General features: G+C 41.0%; 1 protein-coding gene and 1 long non-coding RNA gene across 2 annotated transcripts; both read left to right on the plus strand.

Moving 5' to 3' along the window:
• The first annotated feature begins 934 nt into the window (after positions 1 to 934).
• LOC133884988 (uncharacterized) lies at positions 935 to 4893 on the plus strand. The gene is made up of 2 exons (XM_062324603.1): positions 935 to 1545; positions 4004 to 4893. Exons 1-2 carry the CDS (start codon positions 1052 to 1054, stop codon positions 4269 to 4271), a joined length of 762 nt encoding a protein of 253 aa, XP_062180587.1. The 5' UTR covers positions 935 to 1051; the 3' UTR covers positions 4272 to 4893.
• A 345-nt stretch (positions 4894 to 5238) lies between these two features.
• LOC133884989 (uncharacterized) lies at positions 5239 to 24635 on the plus strand. The gene is made up of 7 exons (XR_009903182.1): positions 5239 to 5389; positions 21240 to 21361; positions 22333 to 23193; positions 23266 to 23523; positions 23614 to 23886; positions 24111 to 24218; positions 24291 to 24635. It is a non-coding gene; the product is annotated as an uncharacterized LOC133884989 (long non-coding RNA).
• Positions 24636 to 26162: the final 1527 nt, after the last annotated feature.

Below are 26162 nucleotides of genomic sequence, written 5' to 3' on the forward strand. Positions count from 1 at the left end.
GCTCAATTATTAACTCACGTTAAGGAAAAGTGTAACATGCAAACACATATTTTTCTTGTATAAAACGTATTTTAAGAGAATCTTTAAAATTGATTTCACTTTATTTAGAGTTTTATTAAATTCTCTATGATTTTTACAAAGTTCACAAGCATAAAGTGAATATGTTAAGAAACATCACTGTAATTAATTTTTTCATGTCTACTATTATTTTTTCTACGTAAATCATAATATAAATAATCTAATGAAAGTGGTTTCACTAATTTTTAAGGTGTGATGGGTCAGTTATGAATTAATCTAGTCGCAACATATTTACACAATCATGCATGTTACAATAACTAATTCATGAGTTCATATATTTTTAAAAGATATAGGATCATGTAAGAAGACTAATAAAATTAGTTTCATGATTTTTGGATTAGCAAAGAGTAAACTATGCATTTACCTTGGTTTAACAAATAAAATTTCTCACAGAAAATTTTGAACTTTTTTATGAGTATAAATACTTTTATCATGTAGATCATGTTACAAGGAAGCCAACAAAATTTGTTTCACTTGATTTGAAGCTTGGATGAATTAGTTATTGATTTTACAAGATTGAACCCTTTTTTAGTTTTTTTGTTGAACTGCGCTGAAATTCGATAAAACCGCTCGATAAATCGAGAAAACCGAGCGGTTACCGACCCAAACCGCTCGGTAACCGACCGAATCAAAAATACGAGAAAATCGCTCGGTAACCGACCCAAACCGCTCGGTAACCGACCCAAACCGCTCGGTTACCGAGAGGGCAAAAACATGATTTTTTCGCAAAAATTTAAAATTTGCCGAATGAATTTTCTCCGATTTTTTTTGAATTTTTGACCGGTAACCACGGTTATCGCGTATTTTCGGTTACCGCCGGAGCTCGGTAAGGTCGGTAAATGAAACCTTGCTCGTGGGTCGCATCCCCCTCCACCAAACCACAAAATCCATCCCCTTCCTCCTCCGTCCTCCCTGACCTTGGAGAAAGCCCACCCCTAAATCGTACACCCGCCCGCTCGAATCTCGGCGCGCCATGGCCTCCTCCCGGAACCCCGACGCCCCGGCGGCGCCGGCGCCGGCTCCGGCGCCCGCGGCAGAGCCGCCGGAGGCTCAGGCCCCAAACCCTAGCATTCCTCTGGGCGACCCGCCGTCGCCGGAGATGGAGGCCACGGCGGAGGCGCTCACGCGGGAGGAGGTACTGCGCCGCCGTCTCCGCCGCGCCGCGCGGCTCGCCGGTGTGTACCGCCGGCTCTACTGGGCCATGGCTGAGGAGGTGCGCGCGCGGCACCGTCAGTACGTCTGGGACCTCGGCCGGAGCCCGCTCGAGGCCAAGGAGCCTCCGCCTCCTGCCAGCGCCTTCCCCGGTGCTGGCGAGGCGCCGAGGCCGGCCGCGGTGCCGAGGAGGAAGAAGTGCGGGTTCACAGGGTGCAAGGTGCGGGCCATGGCCATGACCAGGTTCTGCCACTCCCACATCCTCTCCGATCCCAACCAGGCACTCTACAAGCCCTGCGCCTACGTCATCAAGAGGTTCATATCCTAAACGCTCTCTTCGCCATACTACTCGATTCAGAGGAAGCCGTGGATCTTGCCGTTGTTAGGGTTCCTGATTCAGTCGCCCTTCTGGTCTGGATCTAGCAACCTAGTCATCTGGGTTTAGGTGTTTCTGAAAGGGGAATAAGCCGTTGTTCGTTTAGAGCTTTGATTGCCATGGTTTTCTGGGGAAATGTGACACAGCTCCCGTTTGTGGTGCGGTTAGGTCAGTGATTGATTGATACGGATGGCGTACTTTGCAGATGATACTGTTAATTGGTGGTGATTTATCGGGCATAGGGCATTTTTCTTATTTCATTTGTGCTGAATTGGAAATTTTGGGTTTATGATCGGGTTTTCTGTGCAATTCTGGATGCTTCTTCCCTCATCTTGGCTGTGCATTGCTGATGGATAAATGTTTGAATCTCGGTGTTATTCAAATTTGTTCCTGTTGTGCACCTTAGATTTGTAGCTCTTTTCAGGTCCTGGCTTCCTGCTTATGGATAGTTGATGTTGCATTTCATAGAATTGTTGGTAGCGAACTGTATGAACCTTGCTTTTGACAGCAATCTCCCCCTGTGTTGTCCATTTCTGCATGGGTAAGTGTTTTAATCTTGGTGTTATTCAAATTTGTTGCAATTGTGCAGCTTACATTTAAACGTAGATCTTTTCAGTCCTGGCTTCCTGCTTAAGGATGGTTGATGTTTCATTCATAGTATTGGTCCCAGCAAACTGCAGGGAGCCTGTGCTTCTGCCAGCGTGCTTTCCCCTTTCTGGAATGGCATATTTCTAAAAGACGAATGCCTCGTCCACCTACACAGCTCCTCAGCGCTAGGTGCCAGCGTAGCTTGCTTAGGTGGCCACCTACTGCTTGGTGCCACCCAGATGCCTTCTTGGTGCTTTCTAAAACACTGTAGTACATTTTAGGTCCAAATTAACATTTCAGGGGTCTTGACATATAATTCTATATCAAATGTTTCTGCACTAAATGTGGGCTATCGGGGGCATAAAGAAAATTTACCGTATGTTGTGCATCTTGTGTCAGTGTTTCAGTTATGTTCGGCCTATGCTTTATGTTAAGGTGTGCAATATGTTGATATCTTCTAAAGAAAGCGGTCGTCTCGTCGGAGCGGTCCTTGATTCTTTGGTAGACGATGATTGAAAGGAGTCCCTTGCCTTATTATGTAGGGATATAGACCAAAAGCAGAGGATCCAATTCAGTGTTAGGTTATTTTTTTCTTGGCAACCTTTTATTGCTTAGAGTCTATCTGGTAGCTGTTTGTCTTGGGTAATGGTTACCCACTTACCTAATACAGGCAGAATAAGATCAAATTAGGAAGATACACACAACCATTTGCAGAGACAGAAAGCTATTTCACTAGGTCTGAGATGAGACTTTCCCAGTTCAATTGTAACCAATACTGGGGTCACCAATGTACCTTGCTGCTTGTATTGTTTTTGAGCATAACTCATGAACCCAATTAACATTGGGGTTTTCACATTGTGGGTTATCCTTCAGACTGTTGCCTAATGATTTATTCTTCCAATGCGGCCGGTGGTTCTTCTTTATTCAGTTATTTGTCATGAAAATCCCGCTGAAAGTATTTACAGAACTAAAGCCATTGAGCCATGTTAAGCATAAGTCCTGCTTGAACAGTGGGTTGTTGAAAATGTTTATTAAAGTTCCAAGTGCATAAAGCAATATGAAATTCTTTCGTTGTGTTGTGATTAATGACACCGCTTTTTGCTTTACTTTCTTTGGATCATCTGTAAATTCTTTTTCTGAGAGTGTATAAAAACAATTCCAATTTATGATTATGTTTGGGTGGAAGAAGTTCTGAATGACTAAAAATTTCTGTGGGTAGATATCTTATGATTTGGCAGGGTTGGATCCATCAATTTCAGCAACTAATGTCACTAAGTAAGCTTTTGTTATGGTGATGGAGCATCTAGATTCAGTGGGATATGTTCGTTTTTCTCCGTCTAATTGAGCTTCTTCTTTGCTGCTGAAATATGGTTTCTTATGATTATTTAATTTTTATTCCGAAGTTCCATCTAATAGGTTGGACTTCGATTAAGCACCTCAAATAGGATGTGCTTTGGTTTGTTTATTTCAATTAGATTTTAATTATGATTCAGATTTTGCTCCTTGTAAATTTTAGATTAGTTGCCAATGAGCATAATCAAAGTTCGGCCTGTTAGATGAAACTCAATATCAATTGAGTTTCATATAACCAGGTGAACTTTGTGTAAGCACCACAAATTGTTTTTGGTTTCTTTACATTAACTGTAGGCTTTAGTTTTCTACACGATTCATAGTTGGGTGCTTGTAAGTTTTGAGTTAATCGCTATCAACCTAGTTAAGTTTTGAAATAAGTTTCCATTTCTTTTAGTTTCTTTCCATTAACTGATTTTAACTTGAAGAGGCTAACAATTTTCTTGATTTTTTTTTCAGTGGGGTACAGACTGGGCAAGTCACCTGTGGCAGGCCCATCATAAAATCTGCAGCTCCCTCCCTCTGCAATATCCACATGCAAAGAAGTCAGAAGAACATTGCACAAGCTTATAGGAAGGTTGGCTTTAGCCCACCCTCTACAGGCAAGATCACCCCAAGGTTCAGTGTTTTGGTTGCTGAATGTGTACGTCAGATCCAAGACAAAAGGAGACAGTCACTGAATGCTGCAGCACGACAGAAATGTCCTAAAGATGAAAAAGTTGACTGAGCCATACCTTGATATCTATCGGTGTGATTGCATGCCCCTCAGCCAGGTCCAGTGGATGCAACCATACCGTGTTTATCAGTTGTTTGGTTGCCTGGGGCGTACGCCACGGCCAGGATGAGCTCATGCAAATTTGCCCCCTGCAGCCTGGCCTGACGGAAACTCAAGGGGCGGGATTTGTTGCTCAACCAGGCTCCACTCGTGCAGTCGCGGGTGCACGATTCGAGTCGGTCCACCACCCCGTACCTCCTTCGCTGTGCCTGTACAGAGATAGATGCCTGGACGTGGCCTCCCTTGGCGGCTCCCGGCATGCGGCCGGGAAATGTTGCCACCAACGTCCGGCGAGGTCCATCCGGCGTGGATATCCTGGCCAGGACGTTTACAACCGATAGCCTACAGATCCAAGGCATGCTTGTTCTTTCTTCTTTGTTCATTCTGATCAGCGTTGGAAATTGTGTTTTCTTTTTTTTTTCCTTTTTGAGATTTTTTGTGCAGATGGTGTCATCGGTACTTACATGTACTAATGAAATTTGTGGTCATGAGTCTGACATTTTAGAACAATCTCTGATGTGGATAGTCCTCAAATTTGATACGAAAGCACACCATCGATGTGGTATTGAATTTCTATGTCATCCGAGATTTTTTTAAAATAATAAATTAATGGAAACTTGTAAAATAATATTTGTTTTTGAAAAATTGCTGAAGCAGTAGTTCGTCAGCAAGTGAAATGTCGATAAGTAACCTGTGTATCTCATCTGCCAATATGGACATTGTCATTTCGTCTGTCAATGTGGTGAGCTATTGCTTTTACTATGGTTGGCATTGCTTTTAATGTGGTTGGCAATGCAATATGATATCTGTTGGCATGTGATCTACTGATATGTCTTGTTAGCAGTTCAATGTTGACAGATACCCTATTTAAAGGCTGTGCTGTCAGCCCACGGGGTAGTCATCCCTTTCTTCGTTGCAGTTTCTAGGGAGAGGAGAGGAAGGGAGGACAACCGCGCGTGAGAGAAAAGAGGAGAGGAGGAGGGGGAAGAACAGGAGGCGAGGCAAGGAAGGAGACGAGAGGTTGTAGGAAAGAGGTGGAGGAGGAGGAAGGAAAAGCACCTCAATAGGAGGTAAGGTTTTTTTATGTCTTTCTTATTCGTATAAATAGTGTAGAATAGCTTAGAGATTTTTAATGTAATTTTAGTATAATTTAGAAAATTTACTTTGGTTATAGAAATTATAGCGTGATGTCAAAATAGGTTTAGAAAATTTAGTTTAGTTGTAGAAATGTAGCATGATTTAGGAAATATTTTAGATATTTTCTAAAGTTTAGTAATAATTTTAGAATATTTTTAAATAATTAGTATAGTTGTAGAAATTATAGTGTCATTTAGGAATAAATTTAGCATGATTTAGGATATTATTTAGACATTTTAGGATTGATAATAGGATGTAGAAATAATTTTATGAATAACTATAGCGTAATTTAGGAACAAGTTTAGTATGATTTAAAATTAATTTTTTAATTGGAATGAATTAATGGACAATAAAGTAATTTTCGATCAGGGATGTTAGGAGTTGTGATTTTTAGTGTGTATTATGGAGAAGGGTATGTTTTGCAATGTGATAGTGGGTAGATTTAACTAATTTCTCGGATCTGGAGGTTGGTCTTAATAATCCTGATAAACTACGGAGTAGTCAAGTGATAGGGATGTTATATGATGTGTTGCACATTAGTCCGTTGGAGAAGTATTTGTCGGTTAGGGTTATGATTCCTAAGTGGTATGTAATGATGAGTAGTATAAAATTACCATATACGATTGTCCTATGCATGTACATATCCCTTAGGTTTCTTGGATTCTCGGAGCATACGATTATATCCGGGAAATGAGTCTCTAGACGTATGAAAATTGCACGCAGGTTCTAGGTATCGCTTAAATGAGGAAGTTTATTCATAATTTTAAAGATTATTGAATCCTACTTGAAAAGGAGTCCAGATGCTACATGATATAAATATAAATAAATAAATATATATATAGAAACAAGTTCAATAGAAGCAACAAAGCTCAACGAGCCTCAAGCCTTCTACAATCGCAATCTACATCAATATCTCGCTGGACTATGCATAAGGAGCCTTCGACTTGGTTTAGATCCCTTTGAAATTTGTCCCGAAGATCAATGCAAGAATACAGGATGTATGACTATTATCCTTCAGGAGGCTTAAATCTGTATAAATCTCTGTCTTTCAGTGCATGATTTGGCAAGAGGATGTATCTCTTAATCTAATCACATATTTGTAAGATTAGCAGTTTACTAACGTTGACAGCTAGCATCGTCCATGGGGATCATGACCAATGACATGGAATCTTTGCCACGAAACATGTCTTCGACTCCACCCAAGTTTACATCAAGAACCGACTACTCAGACAAGGGGTTCTATGATAATTTTGCCCTCCCACTCGACAAGGATCCGATGGTCGATCGGATGGATCTAGGAGACAACTTCCATGGTGATGAGTCCAACGATGAGGTAAGTCGTTTCATGGATTAGTGTGCTAGAGATTACAGCATTGAGCTTGAACTGCTCAATGACCAAGACGATCGTGCAAGCAACATACACCGCAAGTTAGGATCTTCCCCCACAGTTTTCGACAATATGGATTGTCGAAGAACCTACCTGGAGGCATCCTCTAAAGACAAGTCCATGATTGATGTAGAGTCCTCATCTAGCGGAACGCACCCCTGAGATGTTTTCACCATTAGGGATGGAAGCGCCACTCCATCTAATTCGGATGATAACTCGGCAAATCCACAAGATTCGATTATGTTAGGGAAAATAATAATCAACCCCTGCCGACGATAATGCCTCATGACCAGATCCAAAACCCTACCATTGATCCCTTAGATTCGTACCATCAGTAAGGTGCCCGATCTTTCAGATTTAGGACTGCTCAAAGGCTCATGAGTCTACAAGATGTGCTTCAACAACCTCCCACTACAGATCTGTCTACCCCTAAGGGCAAAAACTGGCTCAACTTGATGGATGGCCTCGCCAAGCAAGCTTAGGCGCATGCCAAGTCCTCTCATCAAGTAGTAGTCGCTAACAACTCTACTCGAGGGAAGTCCCATGCCACTCCATCTCGTGAGGAGTGAGATCCATAAAGACGGAATCCCCAGAATCAAATTGGTCGGGAAGACGATCGAGCTCAACGTTGCCATAGTGTTTTTCCGATCCGAAACCATCCTATCTCGTACCTGCACGAATTCCTCAACAAGTGAAGATGCTCAAGAACCCCTGAGGAACATTTGACCTCTCCTCAACAACCTAACCGGAGGTCACCTTGGCACCGCAGTTGTTTGAGTCAAGGTAGCGGCCGGTCTTTGACCCCTGTGAGCCATGTCCACCCGAATCTCTCAGGGTGTCGGGCCTTCTCTCCATATCTTCAGAGGGCTAATTGGCCAGCCCGATTCTAAGCCATGCCAATTTAGAAGTACAATGGGATTGCCAATCTCGCTGAATTTCCTCCAAATATGCACTACGGCTATCCAAGCAGCTGGGGGGAGATAAGGTCATTTTCAATAGGGATGAAAACGGACGGGAACAGTTAGGAAAACCCTTTAACCATTTTCACTTTCACATTTTCTCTCAAAAACGGGAAAGCCGAAAACGTGTATGAACTCGGGAATGTTGGGATATCTAAAACGAACCAATCCGAGCTATTCAAACAAGAATACCAACCTATAGAACCATGAGTTCAAGCATCAACACGACACATAATTAATTCACACTAATAAAGTAATTCATACCCATACACAGATAGACCATATAATAACATAAGTCTCAACTGAAAAACAACCACCATATCGTAACTCGAGTACTTGACACAGCACATAACCACATGAAGTCACTGAGTCATAAATAAACACTATCACACATCGACACACAGTCACACAGTCACTGAGTCAGAAATAGACACAGTCACACAAAGTCAATGAGTCAGAAATAGACACAGTCACACACACACAATCACACATGTTATAATAATAACCTGATATGACAGCAAAACACCAAGACAAACAATCTTTCACTCAGCCTATAACTCATCAACATCATTCATCACGATTCATGTATAGATCACTTCCTTTTTCTTCTTTCTCCTCATTCTCATTCTCCTTCTACAATTGAAAAAATGAGAATCCCGACAGGAAATTCCCGATTAAAAATGGAATGCCAACAATACGGCTGGGAAAACAATAAAACTATTTTCATCCCATTTTCACATAAGTCCTAAAAATTCAAAAACGGTTGGGAAGAATATAGAAAACAGATCAGAATGGTACGAGATTTATCCCATCCGTTTTCATCCCTAATTACTAATTACCTCCCCACATCTCTTGAAGGGTCAGCCAAGACTTGGGTAACCAACCTACCACCGGGGATGATCTACTCATAGGAGTAGCTATACGACTTGTTCCGGGCAAACTTCCAAGGCACACATGTTCACCTTGACAAGAAAAAAAGACATTTTATGTGTCATCCAGACAGATAAGGAGACCCTACGCGAGTTCATTCGATGCTTCAGCAACACCCATAATACCATCCCGAAGATAACCGATATTGATTTCATCCATGCATCTACTCAAGTGGTTAGGAGCCACGGGTGTGTTAAAGACATCACCATGCAAGAGCCTACTATAGTCGAAGAGCTAATGGAGATTGTCGGCAAGACAACCAATGTTGAGGAGGCTCTCATGGTCATCAAAGAAAGGGATTAGGGCATCTAGAGCCCTCAACCTGAATAGATGATGACTCATCAAAGAACAAGTGCAAGAAGAACTCAAAGGGAGACAAAGGTAAGAAAATTAAGATTAGTGAAGTTTTGGCATATCTTCCCAACACGCGTCCCGGCTCATCCTAGGGCAAGGGCAAGCAACTAGGTAACAACGAGCACTCTAGTAAGTCCTGGTGCGACTTCTACCAAACCAACGACCATAGTCTCTAACAGTGACACGTCTTCTAGAAGGCAATCAAGGCTGAGGCCGATAAGGTTAAGGGGGAGGTGACTCAGGTCATGACCTAGAGTAGGGACTCCAGCTACAGCGATGACTCAGACCAACTACTATTCCAAAAGGAGCATAGGGCTGTCGACCACATGTTTGGTGGCTCGACATCGTATGAATCGAAAAGGCAGTACAAGATGGTGACCTGGAAAGTGCTAGTAGCTATCCCCAAGAGTCACCTGGTGGTCAAGTGGTCAAACATCGAGATCTCCTTCGACCAAGATGACTGCTCAGAGAACTTTGAATGGCCCGATCGCTTCCCAATAGTGGTAGAGCCCATCATCAATAATTGTAAGGTTACCTGAGTGCTAATGGACAGATGGATTTCCCTGAACATCCTCTTCACAAGTGCATTCGATGCGATGGAGATTTCTCGATCTGCCATCAAGTCGATTACTCAGTCCTTCCACAGTATAGTACCCAGATCTTCTCCATACCTATCAGTTAGATAACGCTTCTTGTTACATTCAGGAAGCCCGACAACTTACAAAAGAAAAAAAATCCTGTACAACATGGTCAATTTTGAGATGACATACAATGCCATCTTAGGTTGACTAACTCTAGCTAAATTCATGGCTACCAGCACTACGCTTACAAGTGCATGAAGATTCCAGGGCCTGAGGGAGTCATCATCGTTTGGGGTTGCACCAAGATAGGTCTACACTATGATAAGTGGAGCCTCGACATGGCGGTACAGCACCAACCTAAGAAGGAGACTAAGAACTCAAGACACAAAGTAGTCATGAAGTCTCATGGTGGCATCAAGACCATTCCTCTGGACCTAGCAGAGCCATCCAAGACTGTTTGGGTCGACTCCACCCTAGATCAGAAATAGGAACTTGAGCTCATCACCTTCATCCGGGCAAATGCTGAAGTATTTGCATGGCAACCGTCCGACATGCCCAGACCCTAGAGAGTTGATTGAGAACAAGCTAGATATCTTCCCTGATGCTAAGCCCATCAAGCAGAAGCTCTAGCGATTTGCACCTGACCCGAAAGAAGCGATCAAGGTGGAGATCGAGAGGCTCTCGAAGGTATGGTTTCTAAGAGAAGTGGAACACCTTGAGTGGCTTGCTAACCTAGGCATGATTAAAAAGTAAAAGGACAAGTGGTGCATGTGCGTGGATTTCAACGACCTCAACAAAGCCTGCCCAAATGATGCATTTCCTCTTCCTAGAATAGATCAGATAGTTGTCTTAACCTCCAGGTGCGACTATCTAAGTCTTCTCAATGCCTACTCTAGTTATCACCAGATTAGTATGTGTCCTGAGGATAAGGAGAAAACCTCCTTCATAACCCCTTTCGGTGTATTTTGTTATGTAGAATGGCTTTCGGATTAAAGGGCACTGACGTTACATATCAGCGTAGCATTTAAATAACTCTTCACGACCAAATTTGACGAAACGTCGAAGATTATGTCAATGACCTTGTCGTCAAATCCAAGGCGAAGACCTTATCTCTGACATGTAAGAAACATTCAACAATGTACACAAGCATCGAGTCATGCTAAATTCAGAGAAGATCGTGTTTGGAGTCAACACAGAGAAGCTACTCGGGTACCTAGTATCACACCAGTTAATCAAGGTCAATCCCCAAAAAATCAAGGCCATTGAAGAAATGCATCCCCCTAGGTCAATACGAGAAGTTCAGAAACTAACCTGGTGCATGGCGGAACTCAACCATTTTATCTCCCGACTCAAAGACTGGGAACTTCCTTTTTTCAAGTTACAATGCCAACACGATAAGTTCAAATGGTCGGAAGAGGCATTCCAAATTCTAGAAAGGTAAATTTCTTTCCCTTGTTCTAGTTGCTCCCAATCCAGAAGAGGAACTCTTTCTCTACATAGTAGTCGAACCACAAGCCGTGAGGGAGTATTGTTGGTGGAAATGGAAGTGCCTGACAAGTGGGAGTAGATCTAGAGACCAATATACTACATTAGTGAAGTACTCCATAGCCCTAAAAAGCGCTACCAGCAAGTACAGAAGCTGCTATATATGGTATTGATGGTATAAACTAAGGCACTATTTTCAGACTCATAAGATCACCATATTATCATTCTTCCGACTTAGATACATCCTCAATAACAAAGATGCCACTAGATGAATCGCCAAGTGGGTTGTTGAGCTCGGTGAATTTAACATTCGCTTTGTCCCTCGCACTGCAATCAAGTCCACTAATAGAGAAATGATTTGTACATACGGTTTGGAAACCCCATGTGGAACACTTCTTTGAATCGTTTGTACAAATCAGATTTATACATACGGGTTTTGAACCGTCTGTACAAATGATTACTACAGATGGTTTTGCATGTACTAAGTTTTCTAGATCTAAAAAAATTCAAAAAATAATTTTTCTACCCACATCAGCCCCCTAATGTTATTATGTAGGCACGGTCGCAAGTCACACGATTTTTCACGTGAAATAACACGTGTATTTTCCAGGAGTCGAACCCACAGCCTCTACCTCACGTGAAGCTTCCTTCCCATCTCACCTATCATTGAATGCTGAACATTACATAAAAATGATCTATATAATAGATACGCTCCAAATGAGTGGGATACTAATAGTACAAATGGCTCCAAGTTTGGAACTATCTGTACTATTACCGCTTATAGTACAGATAGTTCTAAACTAGAACCATCTGTACAAATGGAACAATATAGACGGTTCTAGTTTGGAACCATCTGTACTATAGCGTCTTACTTTGTTAGAACTGCTTGTTGTCATTTTACCAGACGGTTCTAGTTTGGAGTCATCTATAGTATCCTTTATACAGATGGCTCCATAGATTTGTCTATACAGGGGCGTCTCACTAAATGGATTATGTAGTAGTGGTCGTAGGTACTCGCTGACTTCGTCGCTGAATGGACAGAACTCAATCAACCCTAGGACAACCATGGCGACATAGCCGATATATGTACTCTCTACTTTGATGGGTCTCTTATGGTACAAGGCTCGGGGCAAGGATAATACTTATCACTCCTACACGAGAAAGACTGCAATACACCTTGCATTTAGACTTCCTGGCTACAAACAACGTGGCTGAGTATGAAGATATGCTTGCTAGTCTTTGAGTAGCTTCTGCGCTTGGTATCCATAATGTTCTCATGAAAGGGGATTTACAGTTGATGGTGAAGCAAATTAGCAAGGAGTATCAAACATCATATGAGACCATGATAGATTACCTTGCGAAGGTGAGGAAGTTAGAAAAGAAATTCAACAAACTCAAGGTCAGGTACTTCCCGATAAAGGATAACTATCTCGCCAATAGTCTTGCCCGACTAGCCTCCTCACGATCTCTAGGACAAATTGGGATCTTCACAGAAAAACTCTCGAAGCTGTCTGTGAAATCTATAGATGACACAGTCAAAGGAGTGGTGGTCCACGAGACCTATAACCATCTTGAGGGCTCGCCAGATATTGATGCTCCAAAAGGAGTCACGAGGGAACTCGTAGCTTCACTCAAATACGAGAATACATGGATGGATCCAATCTGGAAGCTTCTTTAGGATCAAGTCATACCCGAGGACGAGGCACTATCTAAGCAGATTTTTCATCGAGCCAGGATGTATACCTTGGTATTATAGAGGCGCCCATGAAGTGTTCATGAGGTGCATCTCTCGGAAGCAAGGTGGCGAACTACTCGAAGAAATTCGTGGAGGGGTACGCGGAGCTCATGCTTCCTTCCAAACTCTGGTTGGGAAGGCCTTCACACAATGTTTCTATTGGCCTACGACTCTCCATGATGTGAGTGAGATGGATAAGAAATGTGGCAAGTGCCAGTTCCACAGCAAGCATGTTCACTAACCCGCCTAAGTCTTACAGACTCCCCTTATCGTGGCCATTCGCGATATGGGGTCTGGATATTCTAAGGCCCTTCCTGGTAGTGCCCAGGGGTTTCAAGTTCCTTTTTGTCTCAATCAATACCTTCACCAAGTGGATTGAAGTTGAGCTAGTATGAAGGATCACCTCAGAAGCAGCCAAGAAGTTCATCATGAAGAGCGTCATGACAAGGCTCGTCGTCCCGAGTAGGATCATCACTGACAACGACACTCAGTTCTCTAGTGCAACCTTCATCGAGTACTACGAGGAGCTAGGTAACAAGGATTGCTTCACGTTGATGGCTCATGCACAGAGCAACAGACAAGTCAAGTGGGCCAATGGCCTCGTGCTACAAGGAATCGAGACCCGTATCTTAAGCCACTTATCCACCTACTCTAATGCCTGGGCGTATGAGTTACCTAACGTACTTTGGGCACTCTGGACAATATCCAGCACGGTGATGGATGAAACACCTTTCTTCCTAGTCTACAGGGCTAAAGCCATACTTCCCTATCAACTATCAATCTCCCCGAGTTGAGTTATACGCCGACAAGGATGAAACCCTATGCTCCTAGCACTAAAGAAGAAAACCACCTCCGCTCATCGCTAGCGTCCACTGAGCTGCCAATGTTAATCCGTAGCCCAGGTGAGTTCATCATTATCCGCTGGTCCTGTTCCGCCAATTGCCATTGTAATTTGAGGTCCATAACGCAATTCCGGTGAAGATCCACTGACGCATCATAGCGGGAAGGTTCGTCGTTGCCGTCGTCCCATCATAGGACAAGGGGATGAGCCGCATCCATTCGATTTCGATCGAGCGGCTTGGATTAGATCTAGAATACCCCTTATAGATCCGGCGCTGTGGATTTACTGAAACCAAGATCCAGTCATTTGCCACCTAAGCAACCACCTCAGCATGCCATGCCAGCCCTAATCTAACATGTCCATCCAGTCGTCGTCCTAGTTAGCAACTTCGTCAGTAGCCATCTCAAGGTGCCTAATCAGCGCCATATTAGCCGCCACATGTTAGCCCAATTAGCAAACTGTTCCTTTTCCTTTTCAATTCGATGCTGACATCATAATAGAGATTATTGATGCAATAATTAGGCTTTCTAGTAATAAAATAATCAATTAATTCTGATAATTAATAAATAATTTTTAATAATTTATATAATGTTTTCTTTAGTAAATAAGTAGTTAATAAATATTTTTAATGTTTTTATTTAGTTGAATAATTTCAATAATCCTAGGAAAATCCCATAAAATCCTAAATCACTATGAAAAATTCTAGAAAATTCCTAACCACTTAGTTTTGCCTATAACAAATCTTTTTGTCCTATTTTAATGTTTTGGAAGTTCTATCTTGTCAACTATAGCTACGATTTGATCGGCACTTTCTCCAAAATTCCTCAAAATTCTTAATCTATCTAATTAAATTGTTTGTTGTGTGATATTTGGTTATTTTTTTATTTTTGGTGTTTTTTCTTGTCTTTTCGCTTGTTTTCGTGAAATGATGCATATGTTCTAGAGGAGTAGGAATGACTTCATGACTCAACTAAGTGTCATGAAGGCAAGATGTGTTATTGATCATATTGATCCCATGTTTTAAAATATTTTATTTTACAAAATTGCATGTTAATAATACTGTCAGGAATTCCAAGTTAGGTTACACCCTAGTTTTTCCTTAACATCCTTGTTGGCATGGTTTTAGTTGGTTTATATAAGGGTGGTTGATGCTTAGCCTTGCTTTGGGATGGTGATAATGATAATTGTTCAACTAAATATTATAATAGTCCTATGCAACTTAGGTTAAAAGTGATGGACTAATGTTTTGTAGGAACATGGAAATTAGGGTTTGAGCAAGTGGTTGGATGAGATAGGTGCAGGTTGCACGGATTGGTTGTTCGTAGTCTTGATCAAATCATTTAAGGACCGGTTTGTGTTTCGTTCGGATTGAGCATTTATAGTATAACCATAAGTTTGGTATGGGATAGGCCTAGCTAATTAATTAGCATTACTCTTAGCATGGTGTAGACCAGATGGTGGTATGAGGAACGAAATGGTGTAATTCCCTAGATCCATATAGTGCAAGAGGGGCTTTTGTTGTTGAGGTGTAATTCACGCGACGGTGAAACCTTAGCTGGTATGCACATGTTGGGAAGAGCTTTGTAGTGATTTCTGGCCGCACACCTCAGAAGTGTGTAAGTGTTTCACGAACACAAGCAAAATAGGTAATCATGACTTATGAGTAAAGTGTACAACCTCTGCAGAGTATAAAACTGGTTAATCATCCGTGCTTACGATCAAGAGTAGCAAAGAAAGCCACACATGATTAAAAAATAATTTGGTGATCTATTTTGGCTGGTCAATCATGATGTTGGAAACCTTGGTTGAGGTGTTTGGTTTTAGTTAGTTGTGGTGGTGGGAACAATGATTGATGTGGTCAGATCTCTGGTTAAGTCAAGATGTGTAAATCTTGAGGTTGCTGTTTATTTATTGTTATTCACTTAATTACTTATTTTCTTTCAAATAGTTGTTTACAAATAAATACTATTTTCATGCAAAATAAGCCATGGCAAGCTTTATTCTTGTTTAAGTATTTATATGCATATTTTTCCACACAACTTGCATAGTACGACATGTGCTAACACTTGCTGTACCTAAACCACACTTAGTTGGAGAAGACTTTGTGGAGTTTCTTGATGATGGTGCATTCTAAGGTGTTTCTCCATCGATTTTCTTGTGGAGTCATCAAGAGGAATAAGGGCTATGTTTAGATTTGTCATAGTTTTATTTGCTTCTTTGACCCTTGAAGGTCTCTTTTGTAAGATTATTTAATTCGATTAGGTTGTATATTGTTATGTTATCATCAATGAAGTCACTATGTATTGGGATTAATTCCTGGACTTAGCGTATAGTAAGGATCAGACTATTTTTTGGTACGGTCTCAACAGCAGTGATACTCCCTCAATTATTATCGCTGGTTTATAACATGAACTGGTAGTAAAAGCCATTTTCATTGCCAGTTCATGTCAATAATTGGCAATAATAGTATTAGTGTCGGTTCTGGACATTAATCAGTAGTGAATTTATTTCACTACCAGTTCTTTTTGGATGGACTTTTAGTATCGGTTCTTACTAAGAACCGATAATGATACACTATCACTGCTAGTTTGGCTACCGATTCTAGTCGAACCAACAGTGATAGGGGTCAAGAAAATGTGTTTCTGTAGTAGTGATATCTTCAACAATCTAACAGATGGAATTGCTAACTATCTAAGAAGACATGGCTGCCTGATACTCATCAAGTATGCATTTGGTATGAATTAGCAAGGAAAAGGCTACAAATTGACATCTTTGCATAAAGGCAATTGCTCTTGATCAAGTTGAGCAACTAGGAATATAAACCCTAAGTACTAATGGTCGATTCTTAATCAACTCAAGCAAAGCTATAATATTCAAGACTTCATTCCTAAACACCCTTACCCTTCACCTAAGTCTCATGATCCAATATTCATTGATATCCTGAAACTGAACATAACCACATTACCATGTAACATCCTAAATCGCGTGAAGGATGGTGACTTTCTATCGCTCAACTTCTACCATTTAGCTAAGCACAGCTAAGCATAATTCATGATCAATTTAATCCAAGACTCCTACCCATCATTCTTCGACCGCAAGGAATGGATAAAAGTAATTAACCAGTAATTGATCATGCATTCAAATAGGTTCTACCTGGACAACCCAACATATAATCATTGAGGCATGCAACTAGAACATAGATACATAATAGCCATATCACCCATACAAAAATTACTTTATACCATCCGCATAACTTCTTGTAAACTCTTTCAGTACTTTGAAGCACATAAAATTAATATTCCTTCTACCTTCCTATTGGGAGATGTTTTACGTAATTGTGATGCTATCAGGAGAACTTGGCGAGTTTCAAATCTTTTGTGTTCCCCCAAACAGCCATTAAATCTTAGGTTCTAGTCAACTTCCTAGTTGAGTGGGTTGCCCTAGAGTCAGAAAGTAAGCAGGAGTTAGAGGTCCAAATATTTTGGACAATGTATTTCGATGGTTCACTTAAACTTCAAGTCTAGGGGCTGGAATTATTCTAATTTTGCCAACAAAGGAAACTTTGCGGCATGCCTTACAAATAGATTTCACTGCAACAAATAATGTCGCAAAATATAAAGGATTGATGGCTGGTCTCCAAATAGAAACTTCACTTAGAATTCATAGCTTGTCTCGTATCAGGTCAAGAAGGAGTACAAATGCTCTAACATGACCATGGATGCATATCTCATAGAGGTGAGGAAGCTAGAACGATTCTTCATTGAACTAGAAGTACAATTTGTCCCACGAAAGGACAATACCCAGGCTGATATGTTTGCTCGCTTAGCTTCATCCCAACGTCCTATGCATTTTGGGGTTTTATTGGAAAAACTCTCAAAGCAATCTATCACCCATGCCGCCACAAAATGATGAAGAAGCCATTTCCCCAAGTAATGGGAAAGCGCATGAGTAATTTCTTGACTCCTCAAATGCTACAGCATCACTCGAATATGAAGATTTATGGATGGATCCCATCCACACGTATCTTCATGATCGAGTTATTCCTGAGAATGTTACTGAGTTAGAAAGAATTGCCCGCAAACTACAATATTCACCATAGTGGAAGGTGCCTTTTATCATCGAGGTTCTGTTAGAGTCTTGATGAAGATCATCACTCAATAGTAGGGTAAAAAATTTACTTGATGAAATCCATGGAGGAATCTGCGGCGCTCATGCTTACTTGTGAACACTAATCGAAAAATCTTTCAGGCAAAAATTTTACTATCTCACAACCCTCCATGATGCGAGCTAATTGGTTAAGAAAGATGTCCAGTGCCAATTTCATGGTCGACAAATTCATCGACCAGCTGAAGCACCACAAATTATACCTTTATTCTGGCCTTTTGCTATGTGGGCTTTGGACCTTTTGGGACCTTTTTCGAAAACTCATGGAGGCTTCACACATCTGTTAGTTGCAATTGGTTCAGTCAATGCAGGTGTTGCCAAGAAATTCATCATTTGAAATGTAGTGACTCAATTTGGGGTTCCAAATAGAATTATTACAGACAATGGTACCTAGTTCACCGCACAGGAATTCCATGATTACTGTGAAGAGTTGAGGACTAAGATATTGTGAGAACCATCCAAATCGTCCTTGATTTATTTGAGCGACCTAGCTATCCATGTAGATTAGACTTAATATGAGCTCACATCGATGTGAGTGAAATGTTAAACCACATCTAAAACCCATGCCATGGCAGCCAACTCTCAATTAAAGCAGAGACAATTTTGGTAGTCCTCGATATGTGTCATCCACATGCCCAAGATCACACACATATCAGTATTTCATCACATACATGTCATTGATCACAAGATATAATAGAATGTAATTTTAAATTACATTACTAGTCTCCAAATATCTTACACGTTCCAAATGAAAAAGTGTTAGGTTTTTAAATATAAACAAGAGAGGTTACTACAACAAGTTCGCCAAGCTCTCAAATGGACTTAACATATCGCTAGGTATTTAAGTTATACAACAAAATTTAATCATAGAATTTTGACATCGTCATCGCTATTGAAGGATTCATAAAAGTAAACAAAAGACCGGTGGCACATCGTCCATGAGCACCACTAGGTTTAGTAATATTATAGCAAGCACCTAACGACACCCAGCAGAGTACAAGCAACCTACATTTCACCTGCAAAACAATTAATAAAGTAAGGTGAGGACGAAGATACTCGCAAGACTTACACAATATAGGTATATATATTCCTATCGAAAGAGGATGCATGGATTCAACGATGGAAGGCCACAAGGTTAATTTCTTTACTGGAAAGCATTTTAATAAAAAAAGTGTGAACAACTAGCATTGATAACCTACAAGGAAAGCTAGTACATAGATATAAATAGACATAACTCGTCACGACAACATAAGCAACATCATAAACCTCTCATGACAGCATGCACATAAAACCTACTCCACGAACCCATCAAAACTCTACAACGTCCTCATGACCAACAACATGGCTATTCGAATAGCTTTTATACCCTACAGAGGAGTACATCTTTACCCACATGATATGAGTCCATTCTTTTGGAACTTGTGAGAACCTTTCTCAAACATGTTACGACTAATTGGGTATGTGCCTATGGTGATGAGGATACCAAGGCCATGTCCCTGACATCACTAGGGTCCTCACCATCTGAAATTAAACTTCTTCAAATTTATTTTTCTCATACACACCATAGAGTCATGAACAACATGACGTAATGACATAAGATAATTGGCTCATTCATACCATGGTTGAATATGTGGAAGTACGGAAAGTGCTTAAGACAATGGTATCAATGATCAATGCTTAATTGACTCAAACGGGCCTATGGCTCTAGGACCCCTTTCTCGAACAATCCCTACCACCCACTTAAGGCTCGTATCAACATCATTCCCACAATCCATATAACTGAACATAACCATGATTGTGAGAATAGACCATATAGCTCGCGAATGTCGATGACAATCCTCCATTCGACTTCTACCATTGACCTAGAGCATGGCTACGCAATATTTGTATTAATTTCATTTTTAGTCCTCTACAAATATGTACACATGTTGCAAGGATCACCATTAACCAAAGTACACAAGGAATGGTCATGCATATGAAGTAGGTTCTACCCAAACTAAAAACCGACATACACAGCCCTAAACATGCATCTAGGACATACAAATATATTAGCAATTTAAACACCATCACATTCACCAAAATAAAGCTTCCAGTGCTTCACCCTCAAACAAACCCTCGGTCTCAACCTTGTTGCTCTCCGATTCGTCAGTGTCTATCGAGAAGGAAAATGCACTGAAATAAACATGAGTGTAATGCCATGAATAATGCTCCAAAATTGATGAGGATCTCCCAAGCTCCTCTCATTCCTCTACTAGCAATGCTGCTCCTAGTATGTGAGATTTTGTTTCTACACAAGCTTAAAATGTTCCCAATGCATACAAAGGACCACTAACACAAGAAAGTGCTCATGAACATGAAAACAAGGTGAATCTATTCCTATGTACATTAATTTATGATCTTAATAAGAATAGTATACTATCTAATGGGTGTATTTTGCTTATACTCATATTCGAAGGAATAAAATCATTGGAAGTTAAGGAACAAGGTGTGTAGCTTGCTGATTTGAAGTTGTGCTTAACGGCACAAATACTTGAAGATACAATTGTGAGGGAGGAGTGGAAGGCCAGTTCCAGGTTTCCTTTCTTATGTCATAGACTCAACTACATATAAGATCAAGTCTACTTTCCATAGAAACAAATGGTGCAAGATTTGGATCATTATACAGAGAGTTATGCACATTAGAATGAGTGTTGTATGGGCTGTTTAGAATACACGTGCTACAATTCCATACAGGTGGAGCTCATGGCTTGCAAGGTGTCTAAAGGTCATATGCAGTTGTACAAGGACTTTTCAAGGGCATCAGAGACTTGCCTTTCAAGTTCTACATGGAATCAATCAGGAAGAAACAAGATAGGAAACATTCAAACCGACCCAGACTCGGTTTCGTGCAACCAAATAGATGTGGAGTAAAAGAACCACAAGTCTCTCATACGGAGTTGGGCTGTGTAAGTACTCGTTGGAAAGCTTATTTGATAGATCCAACCCTGTTGTCAAATTCATACCGAGTCGGTCACAGTAGCCAAAATAATACACAAGTTATATGGTAGGTTTCCTTTCTTATGTCATAGCGAGTCCAATACGGTTTCTACAGCCCTAGGGATTATATGTAGTTGAGTCTATGACCTATAGAGGTTTGACCACATATATTGTAAACTTAGATTTCTTAATGCATCTAAGATAGCCATAGTGCTTGTTCTTCTTATTGGCACAACTGCAATAAAGGAGAATTGGGTGTTTCTTATCAAGATCATGCTTGCTTTTTCGCTGGGAATTGAGGGTTTGATATCGTCCACTTATGGTCTTGTGGATTGTTCTACAAAGTATGTGGTTGTGTGGATTTCAAACAGGTGCAAGTCCTTGCATTGGTATGGGTGATCGCCTATGATTCATCATGTCTCATGGAGTATCTTCAATCCTACGTCGAGAAGATCGGCCACCATCATCTTGGTACTAGAGACTCATTCACTCGGTAGGATCTTTACCCTAGCTACTTTAAATTTGTTTTCTATCCTAAGCTCAAAAAGGCACAAAAAATATTAGCCGTAGTTTTTATTTTGTTATTCTCATTAGTTTTGTTAAATTTTCATCCATTGGAGTTGTGTTTAGTTTGCTGATCAGTGTTCCTTCACGTGTTCTTTGTGCTATCTTTCGTTGTGTGTCCTTGTGTTCAATTCATAATCATGTGTTCATTGTGCCAAAAAGAATCATGAAAAAAAGGAGAGAGTTTAGAATAGCCACAATTCTGCCCTTCGTGAATACTTTGATCCAATCTTTGACTAGCAATAAGTCTGTTCGTGGGGCTTGTACTTGATCCATCTATTCCAAAAATCTGAACAGTGGTGTTATCAAAGTTGTGCTATTTGGTGAGTTGATTATAGCCACAAAAGTAAAAAAATGAGAGGGAAAAGAGAAGTGCTGTGATTATCATGATGAGTTATTTGCTGCTGCTCATATATGAATCTTGTTTTCGTTTATGATTGATGTAGCCCAATCCAATTTTGAACATTTGCTAGCGTCTCTACGTAACTTGTGCAACATTGAACTATTCTTTTTCTTCACTTATATTATGTTAGTTCAACTACTAGGTTGCATCAAGTTTATTATATTTGCGTGTGGGTTGCTATACACTTTCATAATATTTTGTGATCAACAACTAGTCATTAATTTCTAGCTTGGATTATTACATAACTCAACAATAGCTGGAATTTAGATTGAGTAGGGAAACACTTAACCTTCCAAGCTCCACAAAAATACCAGTGCTATGCCATTGGACTTGCTGTTCAATTTGCTCGATCGTCAGCTTTGTTGAGTTTCAACCTTAATTCCCTTCAAAAAGGCAGACACTGCTTGGTAAGAAGACTGAGTTGAGAGAGAGTTTTCCATATACACCATATACATATATTGTTGTTGTACCACTAACAATGGCAGGACACGATGTAGGTTATGATATTGAAGAAAAGAAAGATCCTCAAGCGACGGTGAAGTATTTTCAATACACCGCAATACGAGATTGTTTCAAAAGGGAGCTGCATAATGGTTTGAATCAACTCCAAGAGAACCATGGACAATTTGCTACAAACATCACTAGGGATTTACAGAACGTACAAATTCAAGCGCAGCAAAATATGGAGAACCTACAGGGTGACATTGTTGCATTGGCTTGAGTGTTGCAACGTTGAGACAATATAACCGAGATGCTGCCAATGGTTTTCATCCAGTAAGAGGCCATGCTCGAGCCAATGGGCGTTGCCAAGGTGGGGCTGAAATTGGTGCTGAGTATGGTGCAAATTTCAAAGTCCGGCGATATGATAATTACAATCATTGTCCACACAACAATGATGAAGAAGGGTTAGGCAAACTCAACATCTCTATGCCTAAGTTCACCGGAGGTACTGATCCTGAAGATTATCTCACTTGGGAGTTGAAATGTGACAAGATATTTCACAGTTATCATTTTTGGAACAAAACAAACTTCAAATGGCATCAGTAGAATTTGATGAATATGCTTTGCATTGGTGGGAGCAAGTTATGAATCAGCAAGAAAAAATTGAGAATCACCTATAGCTATTTGGGCTGCTATGAAATATGAGATGAGAGCATGTTTTGTGCCTACACATTATAGACATGATTAATTTGACGAGCATCAAAATATGAGGCAAGGTGCTCAAATTGTGATAGCCTATTAATGGTGGAAATTTCTATTTCAAGGGATAGCCTAGTAGGAGTGAAGCTTTAGGAGGCTCATCTAGTTCTCAAGTTTCAGCTAGCAAGGAAGAAGAAACTACAGCCCCACATTCATAGGTAATTAAAATCAAATATATAATTAATAGTATTCATATCATTTTTAGTTTATCTAACATGTTTGACTAGCAGATATTCACGTAAGGGGTAACAAGGTGGCACCCTCTGGGCAAATCACTTGGCACCATACACCTCGACATGGGACTATGCCCTTGAGGATGTCGTCGAGGAGCCTCATCCTTTCTCCAACCCAGGCTACGAGGAGTAACTGTGGTGGTATGTCTCACGCACACGTACACGGTCACCTACACCCTAGATATTGTTAGGCCGCACGTCACTTCGACTACGGAAACCTACCTGGGCCATTGGGACGAGGACGCTGCATGAGCGGTATGTTTAAGTAACTTATCATTTTTGTTAACATATAATCCCATATGAACCGCTATAAAGTAAAAACCTATTTCACATTTGTTTCAACAGTCCGATATCATATACGATATCCATAGGGTCGTGGCTGGAGCCATGGGACACATCAGGTAAGGGATGCAGCTTAGTGCGGCAGATGTAGCGGGATTTATCAAGTGGGTTTTTGACAAGACCGCACAGGCCCTGACGTAGACATCGTCAGTGCCCCTTCCAGGTCCAGTGGGGTCCATGCAGGGTTGTCCAGGAGGTTTGATGTGCAATGACATCCATAGGGGCCGACATCGACACCGCCACCTCGACCACGCACTCCAGGACCGGTAACAATAGGTACACCTTTATCATACACACGTCGTTAGAAATATTCTTTTCTTAACAATCCATTTATTTTAAAAAATAGTTTAGGTGCACCTACACACTTAATGGCGTAGACACCTAGACCATGTCCAGCGCCGACACCTGCGCCGTTCGCGGGCCTCTCTGTTAATGGACGCCAATATACTATCTCATTCAATTTATTCAATAGTATATCTAATATAATAATATGTCCGCAGGTTACTACGGTTATGAAGTCGGGATGTCTGCATCTGCACCTCCACCATTCGTACCCTACTTCGGCGATCAAGCCAGGCCATCTACAGCTACCCCTGCATACCATACAGGTACAACATTGCATTTTTACTAATATATTCATTTTCACATTTACCGTATGTAATAAATTCATCCGTTCACAGGCCCCTGAGTGATTAGGCATGGACGACAGCGGTGGCAACATCGCAGTCATCATACCTGAGTCAGGAGGATGAGCCTGGCTCAGACCCTACGTTCGACATCGTGAGGGACTTCTTCGGGGGTACCCCGAAATACGCAGTCGTCACGGGTCCCAAGTTGCCTAGTGCTCCACTACCGATGCAGCAGACCCAGGAGGAGGCCTTGATGCCCACGATTGCTAGAGGCCTACCAGGCAGGTTGTTCCACCGAACAACCTGGCCTACTCTAGGGGCCACGTGAGGACGAACTAGCGATAGCGGTGATAGGACCATGATGGTGGGAATAACCGACGGCAACGAGAGAGACAGTAGTAGTATTTTATCTTTGCTTTTGTAACTTATATGTTTGTTTCATGATGTATCTTCGATTTGCAAACTAGTCATCTGCTCTTCGATTCGTACATGTCTACTTTCTATGTATTACATGTTCAGACGTTACTACTTACCATGGCATTAATGTATTTCTTAATCCCATGTGACCGCATGCTGCCACCTTTTCAGGGAGATGCGACCCCTCGCTGTTACCTTTTTAGACTAACGAAACCGCTCACAGCTACTTTTCAGAGCGATGTGGCTACACACTACTAACTTCTAGAGTCCAGTGACCAGTCGCTGCAAAAAGGCATTCAATGCATGCACTGTCTTCAAATTACATAACTACACTTGGTCCATGCACCATTGGTCCCTGCTTATAAAATGGGAGGCTGAGGCAAAGAGATGGTCATGGCATCGTAGTTTTCGAAACACCACTACCATCTAATACCCTATACCACACCATGGTTGGCTCCTCAAGTATACATTTCTCGTGGACATCCAAAATCCTCAATGATAGCCCTAGTGACTATGAAGGAAACCCATGCAAAAGGTGATGATATGTTCAAGGAGGAGAACCTGAACAAAGTACTGTCGAAATGGCATACCATAACCTTCTGTCCCTGTTTCACCACAGAGGAATGAAGGTGAACGGTAAGCTCTGTGACCTCCATGAACCTAAAGACGCACTTGTTATAGTGTTGTTAGAGATATATCAGGATGTGTGAACTAGCTGACATAGCAAAATGTACGTTCATTAAGGTACGAGGAGCCCATTAAGGTACGTTCATCATTATTATATGTCCCCACTATTTGTTAGGTTGCACTTCTAAGACACGTTTGTATTTTCGTATGCTCTTTTTCTGTACTAGTGTTCCTATACGATGAAGAGTTGCTTAAATAACCCATCGAGAACCTTATTCTTTTGCATCTGCTCTTTGGCAACGACTGCCTACCCGGACATAACTGGAGACGCAGATGTGGTCGTTCATGACCTCCACACCTTTGCGAAAGAGGTGGTGGTTCGAGCCGTCGTGAAAGGGGTGGTCATTTGATAACCACCACAAGAGGACGCGCTCTACCACTTCCTCCACAACCGAATAGGTTCGTTCTGACGATGATGACTTCATGCCAACTCCTAAGAGAACTCTACGTCGTTGCAAATTCTCTAACGAGGACAGATGATTGGGATCCTAACTTTGATTATTTTCCTTATACACCAGCACCACGTACACCAAAATCTCCAGAATACGTATGAACTCGGAGATAAGGGACATACAACTTCAAGGGCCATTTGTCCATAATGTATATGCTACTAATTGTTGAACTTATTGAATTCAAGATGGTCTTATCATTTTTAATCTATTACCTAAGATGTGTATGTATCTTAGATGTGGCCTATATGGCATTAGTAATGTTTAAATTTTATGTTCCCATTTCATATACACATACATTCAATGTGGTTTTATCATTTCACTTACATGTATTTATTCTATCTTCAATTAAATATTTTCTAGGATTTGT

The sequence above is a fragment of the Phragmites australis genome, chromosome 11 (genome assembly GCF_958298935.1).
Source record: "Phragmites australis chromosome 11, lpPhrAust1.1, whole genome shotgun sequence".
Classification (NCBI taxonomy): Eukaryota; Viridiplantae; Streptophyta; class Magnoliopsida; order Poales; family Poaceae; genus Phragmites; species Phragmites australis.